Genomic DNA, 18447 nt, shown 5'->3' with positions numbered 1-18447 from the left:
CTTTCTTAAATACTTTGTTAGTAGCAAATATGCCATATGTGCTGGCATTATTTTTTTTTCCTGGATATCAGAATATATCATGCTATTTTGAGGAAGGCAAGTTCAACTAAAAGATTCAGGCTGTTTGCTATAAATTCCTGTGCCTTTAGTGTGCTTGGGATAAATATCAGAAATTTGATAGCTGGAGACTCAAGTCAGTGTTATTAGATACCAAATTGCTCTGAGCCTCTGATACATTCTTGGGCTCTTCTTTTACTTGAAGGCTTAGCTAGTGTTTTATAATAAAACCTAGACTTCTGAGGCAGACTTATGAGGGCATAAAACAGCATATATTGTCTTGTGGTTGCAAGCTCAGAGCGAGACTGTTTACATTTCTCCTTTTTACCACACTGTCACTCAAATATCAATTACATACCTCTTCATCTGTGCTTCTAGCACCTTCTTGCTGCATCTTACCACCTTGATTAGTCATCTGCCTTTTAGACCTGAGGAGGTAGGGCAGTGGAGGAGAAGGATTGCTAACAGTAACACACTTTGCTACTTAGGCATGCTGCTTACCGAAATCATTTTTTTGGCTTGCAGAATAAAAAAAAAAAATAATAATAATAATAATAAAAAAAAGAAGCCATTCATTGCAAAGAAATTACTGTTTTTTTTTGTTGTTTTTTGTTTTTTTTTGTCAAAGTAGCGGAGCAATCTTTGTTTTCTTTTCCCAAATCTGCTTTCTTGCAGTAAAAGACAAAAAGGGCTGTACATAACATATAGAATGTACATAGGAAGGAAGACTAAGATATGCTTAGATTGTTGCCTCAAATTTATTTTGAGGTCAGGAGAGAGACTTTATTTCTGTGTCAGTAACTAATGAAGAGTTCTGACTGGATAGCTATTGAATGATGGAAAGACCCACGTAATTTTTGTCCTGTAATCCACAGCTGTAACAGTAAAGAGAAACAAGCTCATAGGTGTTCACTGTTGGTGCAGGTATTAGACCTAGAACTGATACATCAGCATACTTAAGTGTGTATTAGCTTAATTTTGTATCACATGTGTGAAGTTTGAACAGCTATTGCTTGAAACATTGATGGAAGTAGATAATAAGGTAGTGTGAACTATTAAATCAATATAGATACAGAGAACAGTTATTCTGGAATGCTCAGAACAAGATGGAACTAATTGTTTAGGCTTGAATAATTACCAGGCAGCATGAATACACTAAGAAAAGGGTGTTGCTTCTTTCTTGTATTAAAGAAATTACCTGAAAGGAAGGAGCTCAAGAAGTGCCAAAACCAACACCTTGTCTACCCACATGGTGAAAAGGGGACATCTCCAGAAATGAGGCATGAGTGGTGAGGAAATTCAAGAGTCCCTACTGAGTTTTTGGTATTACTCCAGAAAATGAATTCTGCCAAAGTACAGGGTTTTGAAGAAGAGCAATAATATGAGTAGAAGAAAAAGTTCTTCTATGAAATCTCTGGTAAGACCAAGACTTCAGTTTCTTAGGAAAGAAAATACAAATATTGAGTCTTTATAAAATTAAATGAGTGCTGTGAAGCAAGTAGGAAAGTCGAGAGACCTTGTTCTGTCTTGTATTACAGGTATACAGGGACAAACTAATGAAGCTGAAAGGGATTACATTTAAAATGAACCATACTTCATGCTCAGTTCATGATTATTTAGAGATGAGGGTGAAACTTGAGGGGGCAGTCTGTCCTCATGTTTGCCTCCTGTAACAGTGTTTTTACTTTCTGCAGATGGCCAGGTATTGGCCAGTGTCAGATGGAGGGCATTAAGGAGGATGGACTTCTGGTCTGATCCAGTCTGAGTTAGTGCCAAGCTATTGAGAGAGTAGAAAATGGCTTCCATGCATGACAAAGTGAATTAGAATGTGATAAGCCTCTTTGAGAGGAATGATCTCCTTGAGAAACAAATGAAAATCAAGAACTGTAAAAAGCACAAATTATAATATAAAGCAATGGGGAGCATTATCAATGAATGTGTTGATTTCTTAGCTGTCTTTCAGTGCTGAAGGCTTACTGTATTTGGTAGTGAGGAATTGAAATCTTTTCTGATCTTGTTATTTTCTGATCTTGTTATATATTCTCAAGCAATTTTATCAGTTATATGAGCTTTGATATTAACTTGCTCAAGTGACATTATATCAGTTATTACTGCTGAACTCCAAGTAATTTACTGTCAAAAAGCTGTTAAACTGTTACCATCTAGTCAGTTACATTTCTCAGTGTATGAGATTCTAAGTTTTTTTTCTCTCTGATGTTTTTACAGTGTCTCTTGGTTGGAGCCTGAGCACTGAAGTCTAAAGTCCTTCAGAGGACAGTCAGTATTTGTAAGGCTTAGAGATGAAAGGGAAATAAGGAAGCAGTTCCAAAATATGTGCTGTGTGTCTCTTTCTTTTGCATAAAGGAGGTACTTGGTTGTACAATGGATCTATCATTTTTCTCTACTTTTAGGTTTCATCGGGTGGTTGCAGGAACTAAAAATGACCTAAAAATCTAATACATTCTCCTGAGAGCCTGAAGGTACATATTAATGTCTGCATACGTACCTGTATGAACAGATAGGCATACAAATGCATGTATACATATACACACACATTTGCAAAAATCTGGCCACATTATAGGAAGAGAAGGAGTCTTGCTATCTCAGTTCATTATGTAAAGCTAATGGTATCTGAAATGTGACAAATACTGTACTTTCTGCTCTTCACGAAGTAGAGTGTGACCAGGTAATGCATTTTGCTCATTCATTCCTCTTTGCCACCCTGCCTCCACACTTCGTATTTTGGTAACCTTTCGATAGTCAAAAAAGTTACCTGTCATTTGGACAGTCTGTACGTGTTGTTTGCCAAAGGTAGCTGTAGCTGGAGTAAGTTTAGAAGGATACAGGCAGTGGGAAGGACAAGACAAAGGGGTAGATATTAGCTTTATTTTGAGATTGGGTGTTCCCTGTGAAGAAAATGAAGATATTTTATGCAAATAGGTTGTGACTTCACTGAGCAGACAGATGGCTTCTGAACAAAAGCTGATGTGACGTATTTCTTTTTTTTTTTTTTTCCCAGTATTTTTAATGGTGATAATCAGGCATTCGAGACAGTTTTTCTTGGAGAAAGTGGTGAATTTTTGATCAAGTGTTATTTTGGTCCTGTATTCATGCACAGAACAAACCAGTGGTTACTTGATGAGTGTTCTTCTGCAGCCTAATGTGGCTCATGGATGGGAGAATGGTGGGGACAGGGTATGATGTAGTACTATTGACCTCAACAATCAGAAGGTTTCATTTCTTGCTGCCAGGACAGTGGATTTCAATGTGTGGTCTGCAAGACTGCTGGGGGTCTGTACCCTGTTCCTAAAGAACCAACAGCAGGTGAGAAAAGTAAACCTCTTGCTGACATTGTTTCATAGTAGCTTGCACCTCCACTGAAACTTTTAGGGGACTACAAGATGAAAAAAAAAGAAAACTGCAGAATACTGAGAAAGCCAGTTACACCTTCTCAGCAAATGTTTCTGCTCTTAGAGAAGGTATGGATTGATGCAGTCTTTCTTCCACGCTCTCTACTATAAGGTCAGTCACTTTTTTTTTCTTCCAACCTGTTCATTGTCATATAATGGGAATCTTTTTTTACCCTCCTATTTACTGTTCACTTAATAGGAGTACAGAAGTGCAAGGTTCTGCTAATCTGAATGCAAATGGCATCGCTTTTTATGTGCTCTTGATGTCAAAGGGCTTGCTTTAGATGCTCAGCACTGTGTCAAGCTGTTGACTTGTTCCTGCACCCAAAATAACTTGCTTATGAGTTCAACAGTTGAACCCAGATACTTTCAAGTCCTAACTGTGTAGTTATGTGTATATTAAAAGAGAAAAAATGTAGTAAGTACCTTCTGGGGGTAGGATGTACATCTAGCAAGTTGAGAGACTGATTTAATAGGGGCTGTCCTGTAATTTAAGGAATGGTCACACAGCAGAAGTATGAATTTAAAAATAGCACTGCACGCAGATTATGTAATAGGATTTTCCGTTACAGCTACTGTAGTCTGAATTACATTTATTTCAAGAGGCATAAAGTGACATAGTTCACAGCCCTGGAATGCAAAACCAGTGTGAAAAGTAGCGGACAATTATTCAACAGCTAACTGCACCTAAAAGACTTCACAGAAAATAATTTCTATAGTTTTAGATGTAACTCTAAGAAGAAAATTAATCTAAGGTTAACTTAGGCCATGAGTTTGTTTGCTTTTAGGTAAAGCAGTAATAAACAATTCCAAACAATGTACAATTACGGTTATCTATGGCTATCTAGAAAGATTCTGATAGAAGCAGACATCCTCCCATTTTCATTCCTGTAATCTAGTGTTTTATTACTGGGTGTGCACTACCAATGCTGGCCACACTCAAAATGAATATACGGAAATGTGTCTGGTGCTGAAAAGAAAGTGTGAAGAGTTCCTAAAAGATAACAGCTGTTTGTATGTTGAATCCCAGCACTACAGGTCAAAAAGCGTGCATAGCTGTGCTGTACTTAACCTGCCTTACCACAGTCCAGGTTGCTGTCTTAGGGCTGTATCTTGAGGGAGCAGTTCCCTAACATGGAGATGGCAGCCAGGTGGTAGATGTACATGAAGGCAGCCTCTTCCCTGTGTTCAACAAGCCAAAACATTTGAAAAGGCCGTGATGTAAGAAAACCACAGTTGCACTGGTGCTGTTTGTAATTGAGCATATTGCTATATGTACATAGCAACTGGTAGGCTTTATGGGTTTATACCTGGAGCTATGAGTTTGCTTCTCTGCTATGGAACCTAGTGGAATCAGATTCATCCCTTTTTCTGTTTTTCATGTGTGTGTGGATAGGTGTGGCACTAGCTATACACAGGCTATGAAAAGGCACCGAGGAGTGTTATGTCCTGCTATCCAGCATTTCTTTACTTTTCCATTTGAGGCCCTAAGCTCTTTTTACACTCTGAGTCGAAATTGACTGTTCCTGATCTTCACTCACAAATGATCTTTTAATAAAAAAGTGAACAAAGCCAAAGCCAACCTTTGAGCAATTTCAGCATATTTTTTCCCCTTGTGGTCTAACCAAATGATTTATTTGCTCTCTGCAGACATAAATGACTAGGAGTGTGAAACTCAGCTGGGGCTTCTCCTTGTGCAGAGCTCTTACACCTGCACAGGAGAAATACCCATCCATTTGAAAATGAGGATTATAAAAAGCTGGGAGCGTGCCTGTGTTGGACTAATTCTATTTATTCCTCCACAAGAGCCTACATACGTGCTGGCAGAGCAGGGGCTGGCTGTCTCGAGGCACACTGACAGCCCTCTGAGATGTACCCCGAGTGCTGGGGCGCCATTTCCCGATGCGGGAGGCGAGGGAGGCCGCCATGCCGCTGCTCTGCCTCAGTTCTTCACAGGGGGAGGGCAGGTGCTGAGGGGCAGTTGGGGACTTGGGGGTGGCTCCATTCCAGGCTCAGACCCCTCACAAAGTGGAGCATGGGACAGTGCAAGGCAGTGGCCATGGGGGCGCTACTGGTGCTGCTGCTGCTGGGCCTGGTGGGGTGCCCCACTGCCCAGGAGGACGAGCCCGGGACGCTGCACATCACCGGCATGTGGGTGACGGTGCCGCGGCAGTTGAGCCCCCGTACCGACACCAACCCCCTGACCATCTCCTACTGGCTGGAGGTGGACGGGCGGCCGCGGATCCTCCGCCTGCGGCCCAGGAGGGGCCTGGTTTCCCGGCCCTTCACCTTGGTCACGTATGGCGAGGATGGGGCGCGCTGGGAGGAGCACCCCTTCGTGCAGGATGACTGCTTCTACCAGGGCGAGGTGCAGGGAAGCCCCGGCTCCCTGGTGGCCCTCGGCACCTGTGGCAGGGGCCTCCGTGGAGTGCTGTGGGTGGAAGGTGGCACCTATGAGATTGAGCCCATCCCTGACGATCCGGCCTTTCGGCACGTCCTCTACCGCATGGAGGCGGCTGACAACCCCATGGTCCCCACGTGTGGGCTGACCCCAGAGGAACTGCAGCACCAAAAGTCTTTGCTGCCCTGGCTCCATGCCCCCTTGGTGGAAGAGGAGTACATGCTGAAGGAATGGTGGACACACATCAGGTATGCGAAGATAGTGGTGGTCGTGGACAATGTGCGGTTTGTGAGGTCGGGCAGGAATGAATCCGAAGTCTTGAGGCAAGTGATAGAAGTCATCAATATCGGTGACTCTCTGTATGAACAGCTTTCCGTTCAACTGTTCCTTGTGGGACTGGAGATCTGGACCAAGAGTAATTTTATAAACATTACTAACTCTGTAAACAAGGCACTTGGAGACTTCAACAAATGGCGAAAATCAGACCTGTATCCACGGATGCGCCACGATACCGCTCACTTATTTGCATATCAGAGCTTTGGAAAAAGCCTGGGGTTGGCATTTCTGGCGTCCATGTGTGATAGCCAGTGGTCAGCAGCAGTTGATTCCTTCACCAACAGGAAGTTGTCCTCATTTATTATCACGTTTGTACATGAGCTGGGCCATAATCTTGGGATGCGCCATGACGAACCGTTCTGCAAATGCAGGCGGAAGAAATGCATTATGTATGAAACCGAAGTCGACACTGATGCATTCAGTGACTGCAGTTACAAAAACTACTTTGACTTTCTTGGGAGTGGTGCTAGCTGCCTGCGTCAGCCACCGGCACCTGGCAGCTACTACACCTTGAAGCGTGAATACTGTGGGAATAAGATAGTAGAAAGTGGAGAGCAATGTGACTGTGGTTCACGGTCAAACTGCAGAAAGGATCCTTGCTGTCACCCTAACTGTACATTTACCGCAGGTTCAGTTTGTGCTTCTGGAAAATGTTGCAAGGGCTGTCAGGTCCGTCCAGCAGGAACACTGTGCAGAGCAAGTACTGGCATCTGTGACCTGCCAGAGTACTGCAACGGGACTTCCCCGTGGTGCCAGCCAGACTTGTACGTACAGGATGGAACCCCTTGCAAAGATAATTCCTATTGCTATCGAGGAAAATGTTCTTCCCACAGTGAACAATGCAAGCATCTCTTTGGCAAACAAGCCAGGGTTGCTCCTTTAGATTGTTTCAGAGTGAATACTCTAGGTGACCGGTTTGGAAATTGCGGTATTCGTAACAATGTTCATTTTATAAAATGCAGCACTGAGAATATGTTGTGTGGTAGGATACAGTGTGAAAACATAGCCAGGTTGCCTTTTTTGCAGAACCACATAACGGTAGTCCAAACCCCTGCTGATGGCAAAAAGTGCTGGGGCCTTGACTACCACATAGGGATGGCTACAGCTGACCTAGGGGCTGTGGAAGATGGCACGCCATGTGGTAGTGACATGCTTTGTATCAAAAGGACATGTACCAACATGTCCGTGCTGAACTACGACTGTAACATAACAAAGTGCCATAACAGAGGAGTGTGTAACAATCTTAAGAACTGTCACTGCAGGTATGGATGGGCTCCTCCAGATTGTGAGTGGGAAGGATTTGGAGGTAGCATTGACAGTGGACCTGCTCCATCCGAGGAGATTTTTCAGAGAGCAAAAATAGGAGTAACAGTATTTAGCTTTCTTTTTCTCTTTGTCATTGGAGTTGCCCTTACCATATATTATAAACAGGAAATAGTGGAATGGCTTAGGAGGGAAAAGGCCTGATTCTATGGAAGAAGATAGTAGTTCTTCCAAAGCTGTAGCTGTGGCTGCTCCTGGGAAAATCTCCAATTGCCCTTGAGCAGAGACAGCCAATAACTCATCAAAGTAATTCAACATGTTCTGAATAGTTATAATCTAATATAATTTTATTAAACACAGAGTAAATGTTATCTTTGTTTATTTTAAGTTAATAAATGCTGGCAGTAAGGTATGCTAGTTTTTTGATATGCACCTTGAGCTCTCAAAGTAGTTAGGCAAACAGTAGGTATACCTTTTATGCTTCATATCAACTGTTTACAAATGTAAACTTTTAAAAACAGGTGTAAATAAACGGTTTGCTCTACTTTACTCCTTCATCTGATGCTTTCTTCAATTCAGGGAGAGGTGTTTGTGAACATCTTGCTTCTATCAGTAATAGCCAAAGAGAAAAAAAAAAAAAAAATGCTCTTGCAGTCTCTTCACTGAAGATGCATCTGAAACACGCCGGAAGGCTAGAAATGGATATTCTGGTGAGATGCAGGTATATACCTGGCATAAAACCTTCCAGCTGTTTCCAGGGAGGAACCTTTCAGGAGGAAGGTAGGGAGTGGGTTCTTCATTTTGTGAGACAGTAGAGAAGTATTATCCAAATCACGCCAGTAAATGTTACACTTCTGAACCATCAGATACATGTCAAAAATACAGTGACACCAAACCTGACATTTCACAGGAAAAAGTCTGTTTTTTCTGGACACTTCACAGTACCTAGCCTGCAGGTTCATCTAAGAAGTGCTGTGTATTTTATTGTGAAAAAATAAAAAAAAGCTGTCTGTAAGACTGCGCAAGTTAACTGAATTTCTAAAATACTTGGAACTATTCTGCAAGCCCCCCACACCCAGAATTCCTGCAATATTTGATAGATATCTAACTGGCTCAGGAGCTTTCTCTTGCTTTACTATGTGATTGCTTTGTAAGCAGTTTCTGAATGTCATAGCTCTACAGCATGCTACACAGAAGCATATTTTCCGTTTTTTAACAAGATACAAATTAACAAGATACAAAAATTGACAAATTTATGAACAAGCATGGAAAAAGGATCTGAAAATACCAATCGATGATATTATTATTATGTATATAATAGCAATGTCTAGATTTTTCTACCAGATCAGCATAAAGAGGAATATGTAGTCCAGATTTACAGTGAGAATTTTATTCTAAAGAACGGGCATTTTTGCACTAAGGGCTATAATGCACTTGTCTGCTACCAGAATGATTATATGTCTTTGGAAAGCAAAACCCATATATTTAGCAAATGTTCTGTAAAGGCAGGATAAGTAATGCAGCACTCTCAACATTTGGGAAGCATGATGTGGTGACTCTACAGAGGACAATGGAAAACTCTTGCAGGCTCCCAGGTATGACACATGCTTTTTGAATATGCATTTTTCTACACATTTTTAAACAATTGTGTTTCTCATCCAAAAAGGCCTGGTTACGTTATGGTTGGATATGAAATACAAAGATGTGATTCAGAGCTTGTCATGGACCTCTGTCTAAAGCAAAGGGGTCCTTAAATTGTTACCTATATTTGCCTGGTGACCTGAGGTAATGCATTGTTTGTCCAGAATGCCACATCTTGGTACAACATGGATGGTTTGGGGAAGATGAAGAAAACAGTCCCTGCATTTATGCCAAGAGGTGAGATAACTCCTCTTTGACTAACCCACAACAGCCCTTACAATCAGACACGTTTCAATTTCTATTTTATTTATTTATCTATTTATTTTTAGTTTAGTTTTGTTTTCCCAGAGAACTAACGAGCATAACTCGGGGACAAGAAGCAAGGTGGATGTGACAAACGAGGGGCTGGGGGTGAGGCGAAAGAAGTAACGCAAGCGCTGCGGGCTGGCTGTGCGCTACTCGGAGCCCCGGTTGACTCTTAATTTCACTTTTTGAATCCAAAAGCATCAGTGGCAGTGGTCTGGGGGTGCCAGCCCGGCGCCGTGCCGCTGCTGACTTCCAGCACAGCTCCAAGGGTGCGCTCGAGCGCTTTTCCCTGGCGGAAAAACTACAACTCCCAGCGCTCCGCGGCGCGGCCCCGCGGCGGCCGAGGAAACGAAAGCGGCCGCCCCGGGAGCCGACTTCACCTTGGGGCTGCAGCATGAACGGCAGCGTGGCGGCCGGCGGCGGCCTTACCGAGGAGGTGATCAGGCTCACCCGGAGACCCTCGGGTACGGCCGGGGCGGCGGCCGCCCCTCGCCGGGCCCCGGCTCCTCCCGGGCCGGGGCAGCCGCGCCGAGGCCTGCGCTGCCCGGCGGGGAGCAGGGAGCGGGCGGGCAAGGGAGCGGGGGCAGCGGCGAGGTGGGGACCCGGCCCCGGGTTATGCTTTTGTCGCCGGGAGGTGGCGAGGAAGCCCCGGCGTGCCCGGAGTCCGGGACCCGTCTCCCGAGTGCCGCCGGCGGGCGGGTGGGCGATGCTTCGGCTGCTGGCGCTGCCGTGGCGAGTGCTCCCCTCTGGGGAGAGGCTGCGGGCTGTGTATGCGAGAGAGAACTCCGCCAGACTTTTGTCTTCTGCCGTAGCAGCGCTCTGAGGTGCCAGCTGCTGGCGGTCTCCCTCCGGGAAGCGGCTCAGAGCGGGTTTTCGGGAAGCCCGGAGCTCTTGCTGCCGTCTCCTGCCTCGCTCCTGTAGCTTTGGAGTGAAGCGGCAGGTGTGCCGCGCTCCGGTGTTGTTGGACACCCAAAACTGGGGGCATTTCTGCAAGTTTCAGTCAGTGACAGTACCCGTAGGGGCAGCTTTGCACTAGATGCTCAGTGAGGAGTTGGAGGGGATTTCGGGTGTCAAATGGAAGCGGTGCTGACTGAAGGGAAGGGGAGCAGGGACATCTGCGGGGCGTTTTTTTGGCTTTGTTTTCTCCCGTCACAGCAACATCCACTCTGATGGCAGCGACCAGGCCTTCAGACCCAAGTTGGCTGAGGTTCTTCTGTAGGATTTGTGCTGTGATAACGATGGCACTGTCAGAGTTGCAGCAAGTTGGCAACACACACACAGATCTGAAGGAAATTCCTGGATTTGAAGAGCTGCAAGGTCTGGGGAAGTTTTGAAGCCAGAGCTGTGCTTTGATGTGTGAGGCCTTCTCTTTAATTAAAACAGAGGCGGATGAGACCAGCCCTCCCCTCTGCACAGGTGCTGCGCGTGGCCGCGGGCCGGCTTTGCCTCCCTGTGCCTTGCTGGGAGCTCCGTGGCTGTGAGCCACATCCCCTGGCTGTTCCTGGGGAGGCCGTGCAGATGACACAGTTATGGCAGGTTCCCCCTGCCCTCATCCTCCTCTTCTGCCTCCGTGAGCGTGTGGTTGGCCAGCCTAGGTGGTGGTTTTGTATGTGCAGATGGCTAGGCTAGTGTCGCGGGCCTTCAGCAAGCGGAGTCTGGCCGCCTGCTTTGGGCAAGGTGCGACGCTGCGTTTCGCTGCTGCTTCTGATCTCTGGGCAGCGATTCACAGGGTCAGTCCTGGCCCTGACGCCAGGTGAGCCTGCAGACCATCGCGGGCAGGCACCTCTGCCTCGTGGCCGCAGGAATCCTACACAGCCACGTTGCAAGCCTCAGCTGATGAAGCCGTGCTTGTCGGCAGAAATGATTCGTAAAATGAAGCCCGTTCTGGCTCCAGGCTCTTTCTATATGTTTGGGAACACCTCGACCTGAAATCTTGAGGGGGAGGTAGGAGGCGTTGAAGGGCAGAGCTGGGAGGTCTTCACCATGGCTACTGGAATTTAAAGCTGATTCCTGAGAGCAGCATGTGTCCGGCCATTAAGATGGGCTGGCTGTTTTCTGCTGATAGGTTTCCAGCTACAGCAGTTGATCTGAAGGTCCTACAGCCCTTATGATCTGTAATGACTTATTGCTAAATTATTATTCATTTCTTTTGAAGGAACAAACTGCCCTTCCCTGTAAACCTGTGTGCAATCCCAACTCTAATGTGAGTTGTGGCTGCACAACTTTCTAAAAAAGGATGATGCCAAACACCTCCAGCAGACGTTTTCTGAGGGGGTGATTGTATTTAACTAGCAAAACTGCTTATGTAAGTCTCTTGTCTTTCTCAAATTGCCTTCTAATTTATTAGGTTGAAATTAGGCAGAAAAATGTGGTTGTACAAAATGTGGCTGTACAAAAAACTAAATAACCTTGTAGATTCAATTTGAGGTTTGTATTATTCAGGATCTCTTTTGCTAATTCTGTAAATCCTGATTTTTTTTTTTTTTTGAATGTTCTTAGAGGGACTTTTTGCATTTCAGGTGGGTAAAGGAGCAGTATTTGGGGGCCAAAAGCTAGGCCCAGGCATGCTTTCACAACTCTCTCCTTGCACTTCTGTCCCCTGTGGACGAGGGACTTAGTGTCCTGGGCTCTCTTCCCTTTCCTCTCTTTCTCCTGGTTATGCTCTGTCCCTTACTGAGGCTGCATGAGCTGGAGGGAGGAGAATAGCAGAAGAGTTGAAGGAATGATGGGGAAGATATTTTTAGCCAGACTGGAAGCTTAAGTGCTGGAAAGGAAAGACAGGGTGAAAAAGCCCAGCGGCAAGTCCTGCAGGTACTTAACTCGGTCTAGTGTGAGCTCCTGCTTCACGGGGCTTCTGCTGCTGGTAACTTTAGGTTATTTTTTTAATAATGGGTGAAGACTTGCAAAGTGTATACTTTTTCATCTTATGTATACACACACATATAAAAACTGAGAGACAGTCAACGTACTCTGAAACTTGGATTCCTTCTTTCTGGCTTTGTAATAAATATTGATTAAAACTAATTTTCTGTAGTATTGCTTCCCCTGGGGGTTTATGGCAAATCATTTTTAGGTTTGTGGGTGTTTTGATTTTTTTTAATTCCTATCAAAGGTGGGTTATTGTGCACAGGTGTTCCTTGGAATAGGTATGAGTCCAGCTGAAAAGTCAGCGTTTCTTCAGTCTGCTGCTCCTCCCATCTTCTTCCTCATTAGTCTGAAGCTGCCAGGAATGGGAGGGAAGAGAGGAGGAGAGGAGAGGAAAAAAAAAAAAATAAGTCAGGTGTGGCAAGATTGCTGTTAATATTTCTCCACTTCCCAGCTGTAGATGCACACTTGAAATACCATGACTCATCTCCTATATCCTTTGGTCCCCAGTAATAATTAAAAATGCTGCTTCCCAGCAGGCACAAGGTGTTTATACTCTTTCATTTGCAGCTCTGCTTCCCAGAGTTTCTAGTCCCAACTTTGTGAGAGAGAGAGGAAAAATAAATCAGCCTGGCTGACAATAGGTTTTGTGTGACTGGTTTATGTCATTTTTTTCCCTCTCTCTCTTTACTTTATTTATGTGCCTGATTTTTTTTTCTTGACTTTTCTTTCTTTTTTTCACGGCCAGCCTCTTCTTGAGGAATCTTTCCCATCCCATATTACTGACAGAAGCTTAGCGCCGTGTGCAGTGCACAACGTGCTCTTGTAACCCGGGGTTTTCCAGAGTTTGCATTCAGATTGTTCTTCTGGATTTTGATGGAACCACAAATATTAATCTTTAACTGTGCTTTAATCCAGCTGCTGGTTCCAGCTAGAGGTCTGTAATCAAGGGTTACTTTAAAGAACAATACAAAACATAACAAAAATGTGGACATCAGTTCTGTTTAATGCATATGTATTTCTTTTTGTTTTGCATGAAACTTTGCAGGAACTTTGTCTTTATTTTCTGTCGTGTTTTGAATTCCTGAAAGAGAACAAAGTGCAAAAAATCTGAACTAGCTGTGTCCGACTGATCTTACTTTACTCTTGGAGGCAAAGGTTGCCAGTTCCAGCTCCTCAAGGGTAGACACGGAGCCTTTGGAGCACCAGGTGGCCCTGAGCTGGCGGAGCAGCTCCTCTTGCCTGTTTCCTCACCTCTAGATGGGGTCTAATGCTCCTTGCCTTTCCTAGCTGTGATTCCCAGCTCATGAAACTCGTGAGGCACAATTCCTTTTTTCTCAAAGGTAATGGTTTACCGTAGCCTCCTGTGAAATGCAGAGTGCTTTCGTTTACTTTCATCCTGTGCTGAAGAGGCGTATTCCTGCTGTGGGTTGCGTTGGCATCTTAGAAATGATGGCATGCTTCTTAGTACTTCCCAGCACTCACCTGAAAACAGCTCCCAGAAGCTTTATGGAGTGAAGCATCTGCCCCCTCAGGCACTCAGGGTCTCTTCTCTGCTTTGAAGACCTGTTCGCTGAGAAATTTTAGTTTTTAGGCAGTGATGGTTGGGAAGGGTGGTGCAGATTTGTGTGCTGTGACCTTCAGCATGGTGGAGCAAACAGAAGGGCATGGGAGGGTGCAGTCCCCAACAGCAGCAAGAATGTTTGAAGCTCTGAGCATTTTCTCATCAGCTTTCTCTTTGGCTTACCTTAGGGCTTGGCTTCAACATTGTTGGTGGGACAGATCAGCAGTACGTTTCCAATGACAGCAGCATCTATGTCAGCCGGATCAAAAAGGATGGGGCAGCTTACCTTGATGGCCGATTACAAGAAGGAGATAAAATTTTAGCGGTAAGCCCTTTCTTCTGTCACCCCCTGTGATCTTGAAGTGCTGTGTTCAGTGCTGTGGTATGAGATGCAGGTTTGCCATCAGAGTGCACAGAGAAGGATGTGACGAATGCAATTACTTGATGCTGAGCTATGGAGGAGCTCTCCTGGGAATTTGGGGAGAGCTTTGAGCACTAGGGAGATGAGTGCCTCTACTCATGGGCCCATCTCTTCTGCCTTCTCGATTTGTTCTCAGAAGGGCTTTTTGGTGCAGCACTTGCATTCCTCCGTGACTTGCCTCTCTGAGGTTTTTGAATTCATCAGGCCTTCTCTTGCTCACAGTGGATTGTCATTTACCCACATGTAAATGCAGGAATTGATCTTCCACCTCCATGCTTCCCTTTTTTTGACTGGTAGTCAGTGATTACTGATCCTTTTGCTCAGGAGGATTTTTAGGCCATACCACTTCTGGTCCATAAAACTCTTCATTGCAACTCATCAGGAATAATACAGACTGCTTCTCCTTTTAGAAAAAGTGTTCTAAAGTGGCTGAGATTCAGTTCCCCTGGTTCTTCAGACGTTTGACAATCATACAAGACAAGATGCTTTAACAAGTGATGAGTGAAGAAGTAGCCTCTCCATACGTGCTACTTTAATATTCTTTAATTTTGTTTTATACTTGCTTATTATGTTCCACATGTAATCTTTTTAGCCTCTATAAATAAATCGAGTGCCTTATACTATCTAAAGCCTATTACTGGCTAAAATTATATTAAATTCAACTGCCGAATATTATACTATCTTTTCTTGACAGTTTAATATTTACATACATGTGTTCAGGAAGTCTGAGTGTCACAAGACAGGAGGAACTGGATGTGATCTCAGGGGATACAATTAGAGGTAATGGTGATGAAACAGTAAGAAAAATTAGGTTGAGTATCATTAGTTAGTGAATAAAATCAAGGAGGCTGTAAAACCTTCTGCCATGAGAAATTATTATTTGAAATGAAGAAAAATTCTAGCACTTCAAAGTGAATGCAAATATGTGTGTAAGTCTTTTTTTAACATCAATATGCTTTTAAATTTATGTTTACAACACTCTTTCAAAGAGAAAGAAGATTTCAAAGGTACGCCAATAGAGGATACAGTGTGGGAAATATACTCATTTAACTGTAGTAATAATTTTGCCATAGCTGCTCCTTTATTTTCATTAGCCGTCACACCTTTGATTTGTTTCCAGCAAGGCATCAACATAAAAAGCTGCTGTTGACACAACTGTCTTCTTACAGTCTGTTTTTGCTCCTAGGTAGTGTTTTTTTTTCCGATACCTCTGTTTTTTGATTTGAAGTTTCTCTTGTTAGCTCTCAACATAAAAACTCAGCAATATCCATATCCATCCATTCCTGTTATAGATAACTGTGGTGTCATGCCCCAAGGCAGACTTTTATTAAAGAGATTCTTATTTCCTATTCTTCTTTCCTATTCTATATTAGCCTGCATCAATGAAAATTTGCTTTTGCCCTTCAGCAACTGGTTCTCCTTTTCCTTTTTTTTTTTTTTTTGCTAGATCAATGGCAGAGACTTGAAGGATTTGCGGCACATGGATGCTGTGGAACTGTTCAGAAATGCAGGCTATGATGTGTCTCTGAAAATTCAGCGCAGGGTACGTTTAACCTGTTTCTTAGCTTATTCCTGGCTCCGTTTAGACTGGTTTCTGTGATTAATAGCTCTCTATTTTATGAGGCGGAAAAAATACAATGTCCAGGTGCTCAGTGTAAATTGTGCATGTAAAGAATTTGAACAATGGCCTCTTCTAGTTGATGACGGCTGTGTCTGTACCTTGTATTACTTGGTTATAAGAGTACCAGTGAATTGGTGAGGTTGGAGGAGTCCCTGGGTCTTTGTTTTGTTGGAGTGTGGTGTGTTTTCTCACGGATCTCCTCTCTCAGAGGCAGAGGTTTGTCTGCGAAGGCAAAATCTCAGGTTCTCTAGTTTTCTTTCAGATGCCAAAATTGTACTAGAGTCAAAACTCCCGTTGTGTCAGAGGTCATCACTCCTGTTAGTGCTGAGATGTGTATGTAGCCCAGCAAAAAGGAACGTTAGCTGCTGCATCTTGAGTATCTTGGCACTGTTTTGTATACAGAAAGAGAGGAATCCTTAATCCCCTGTTGTCAGTTCAACATCCCTGGCTAGCATTGCTGTTGACGAAGGAAATGCTTATCAGCCTGGAACATGCTGGTTGAGACAGGTGGGCTGAGGAGTAATTAATAAAATTAATAAATTAATAAAATTCTGGACCCTTAGACAGGGCAGGTGAGAAAAACAGGGAATTACTGACGTCCTTTCCTGGTAAAAACAGCAGGAAAGGGTGCCTGGCAGTGACTAGGTGCCCTATAGTGAAGCTCCATCCATGCAAAGCTGATCTGCCCCTCCCGTGGGTGAGTGCTCAGGGAGCTGGGGCAACCGTCTTGCATGTCCTTACAGAACCTGGTCCTGACACAGCCGGGGCTGCAGTGGGCTCTCTGACGCAAATACTTTTTTCTTCCTTGTAGTTGCAGCCACAAAATGGCCCCGTGGGTCATCGAGGTGATGGAGACTCAGGTGGGCTTCCTCTAGCAGCCGTTCTGGTGCCAGGCCTGGCGCTCGCTGCGGCAGCACTCTGGATCTTGCTGAGGTATCGACAGCGGATGTGAAGAGTTCACACTTTGGATATCACTGCGTATTTTACACAGCTATGATGTAATTTAAAGATAGAGAATTAACGATCTTATCACAGACTGATGCCAAAAAGGATCATTGTCTATCATAAAGCTGCTGCTGGTGTTCTTTATATACTGATTTTGTTGCAGGGTGGATGGAAGCAGAGACGAACAGGGAAAGGGAGATGGCTGTGTTCACGTATAGAGGGGATTGGTGTTTTTTGAGAAATTTTTAGCCATCCCCCTCTTTTTTGCACCATGAACTTTCAAACACGCTCATCTATTCCATGTTTTAAGATGTGACTCTTTATAAAGAGGTTAGGGGGGTGGGTCGGGTGGTTTTAAATCACAAACCTTTACTAAAGGCTTTGCCTTGTTCCCACTGAATTTTTCTTGAAAGTAATGAACCCTACCTAAACCACGAATAAAGAGAAGCAATGAAGAGGGTATATTATTTTTCTTTGTTGATTTTTTTTTTCGGTTGTACTAAATAAATGCCTTAAGAACAATGTATAAAATCTAATCTGTGGTTTCACAGGTAAAATCATCACTGTAGCTGCTGATTTAACACTAATATGCAGTATTGGTGAGGTGTCCTACCAGTTCTAGAAAGGTAGAAGATAGCCTGCTGCTAGAAAAAGACTCTGATTGTCAGAATGGCTGCTCATTCTTGAGTAAGAGTTATAAGAGGATGATTTCCACAAAATGCCAGCGTAGCAGAGAGAAATGGGCAGACAACTGAATCACAAGGATAAGTAATGGCAAGAGATTTGGTCACGCTGAAGCTGCAGAAGAGTCTTTAAAGTAGTAATGAAGCACTAGCCCTTCCATCCATCAAGCTGGGTGAAGTCTGCATTTCCAGGTAAAAGGTCTCTGTTATGGGTTGTTTTTTGTGGGGGAAATACTTTAGAAAGTCTTCTGTAGCTAACGTGCTTTCTACAGACAGAAAATCTTACAATGATTAAAAGAGGGAAAGCTGAGAGCAGTCTGGGATTGTCCTGGCTATTGCTTGTTTGTGAAGACTGATGTGATGTTCAGGAGATAGGCTGGCAGGCATCAAGGCAGGGTAGGGTTTAGAGAATGCAGGGGCTGAAGGGGCAGATCCTTACTCTGGAAAGCTTGTTGCTGAATTTATGTGCAGGGCCTCATCTCCTCACTGTGATTCGAATGGCTTCAGATACCCCAGCTGACCCAAACTCTGTGGGGTAAGACCTGTTTCTCTTGTCTCCAAGAAAGAATGTATTTTTTGTTGTTTTTGTAAAAGAAAAGCACAATGCATGGTCTGGTCTGTAAGATGCCAAAAAAAATCACAAATGCAATATACATATTCAAAGAAAAACTGGTGTCTCGGTGCTTTACTTTTCTCCATTCTTTGTTATTTTAGCAGGACGTGGTTGATGCATTTGAAGTTGTTGTGTGTGCTCAGGGCTGTACTCCTGCTGTCCACAGGAGATAGACATGTTAGGCTGTTACGCATGGTGTTCCTAAATCACCACAGAGTTTCAGAGCACTCAGGCCACCTGAAATCTTGCTTTGGCTTATCAGCTGCTCTAGCATAAAGAGGCAAGAAAACAGGAGGAACTTCAGGGACAGACCTGAGGTTC

The 18447-nt window shown here is 44.0% G+C and overlaps 2 protein-coding genes across 2 annotated transcripts; both read left to right on the top strand.

The window, feature by feature from the left end:
* Nucleotides 1-652: 652 nt before the first annotated feature.
* On the top strand, nucleotides 653-8016 carry LOC118168680 (disintegrin and metalloproteinase domain-containing protein 20-like). Its single transcript, XM_035329242.1, has one exon. The coding sequence runs from the start codon at nucleotides 5338-5340 to the stop codon at nucleotides 7669-7671; it is 2334 nt and encodes a 777-aa protein (XP_035185133.1). The 5' UTR covers nucleotides 653-5337; the 3' UTR covers nucleotides 7672-8016.
* Nucleotides 8017-9721: 1705 nt separating this feature from the next.
* SYNJ2BP (synaptojanin 2 binding protein) lies at nucleotides 9722-18150 on the top strand. The gene is made up of 4 exons (XM_035329250.1): nucleotides 9722-9878; nucleotides 14032-14168; nucleotides 15712-15807; nucleotides 16697-18150. The coding sequence occupies exons 1-4, from the start codon at nucleotides 9809-9811 to the stop codon at nucleotides 16835-16837; spliced, it is 444 nt and encodes a 147-aa protein (XP_035185141.1). The 5' UTR covers nucleotides 9722-9808; the 3' UTR covers nucleotides 16838-18150.
* The last annotated feature ends 297 nt before the right edge of the window (nucleotides 18151-18447 follow it).

This window comes from Oxyura jamaicensis, chromosome 5 (genome assembly GCF_011077185.1).
Source record: "Oxyura jamaicensis isolate SHBP4307 breed ruddy duck chromosome 5, BPBGC_Ojam_1.0, whole genome shotgun sequence".
NCBI lineage: Eukaryota > Metazoa > Chordata > Aves > Anseriformes > Anatidae > Oxyura > Oxyura jamaicensis.
The sequence above is the reverse complement of the archived record's forward strand: the minus strand, read 5'-3'. Positions and strand labels throughout refer to the sequence as shown.

Bases quoted from the DNA above. Each gene is read 5' to 3' on its own strand.
- LOC118168680 (XM_035329242.1), top strand. From the start codon at position 5,338: ATGTACCCCGAGTGCTGGGGCGCCATTTCCCGATGCGGGAGGCGAGGG.
- SYNJ2BP (XM_035329250.1), top strand. From the start codon at position 9,809: ATGAACGGCAGCGTGGCGGCCGGCGGCGGCCTTACCGAGGAGGTGATC. The intron at 9,879-14,031 runs GTACGGCCGGGG...GGCTTACCTTAG, and splicing joins GCTCACCCGGAGACCCTCGG to GGCTTGGCTTCAACATTGTT. The intron at 14,169-15,711 runs GTAAGCCCTTTC...TTTTTTTGCTAG, and splicing joins AAGGAGATAAAATTTTAGCG to ATCAATGGCAGAGACTTGAA.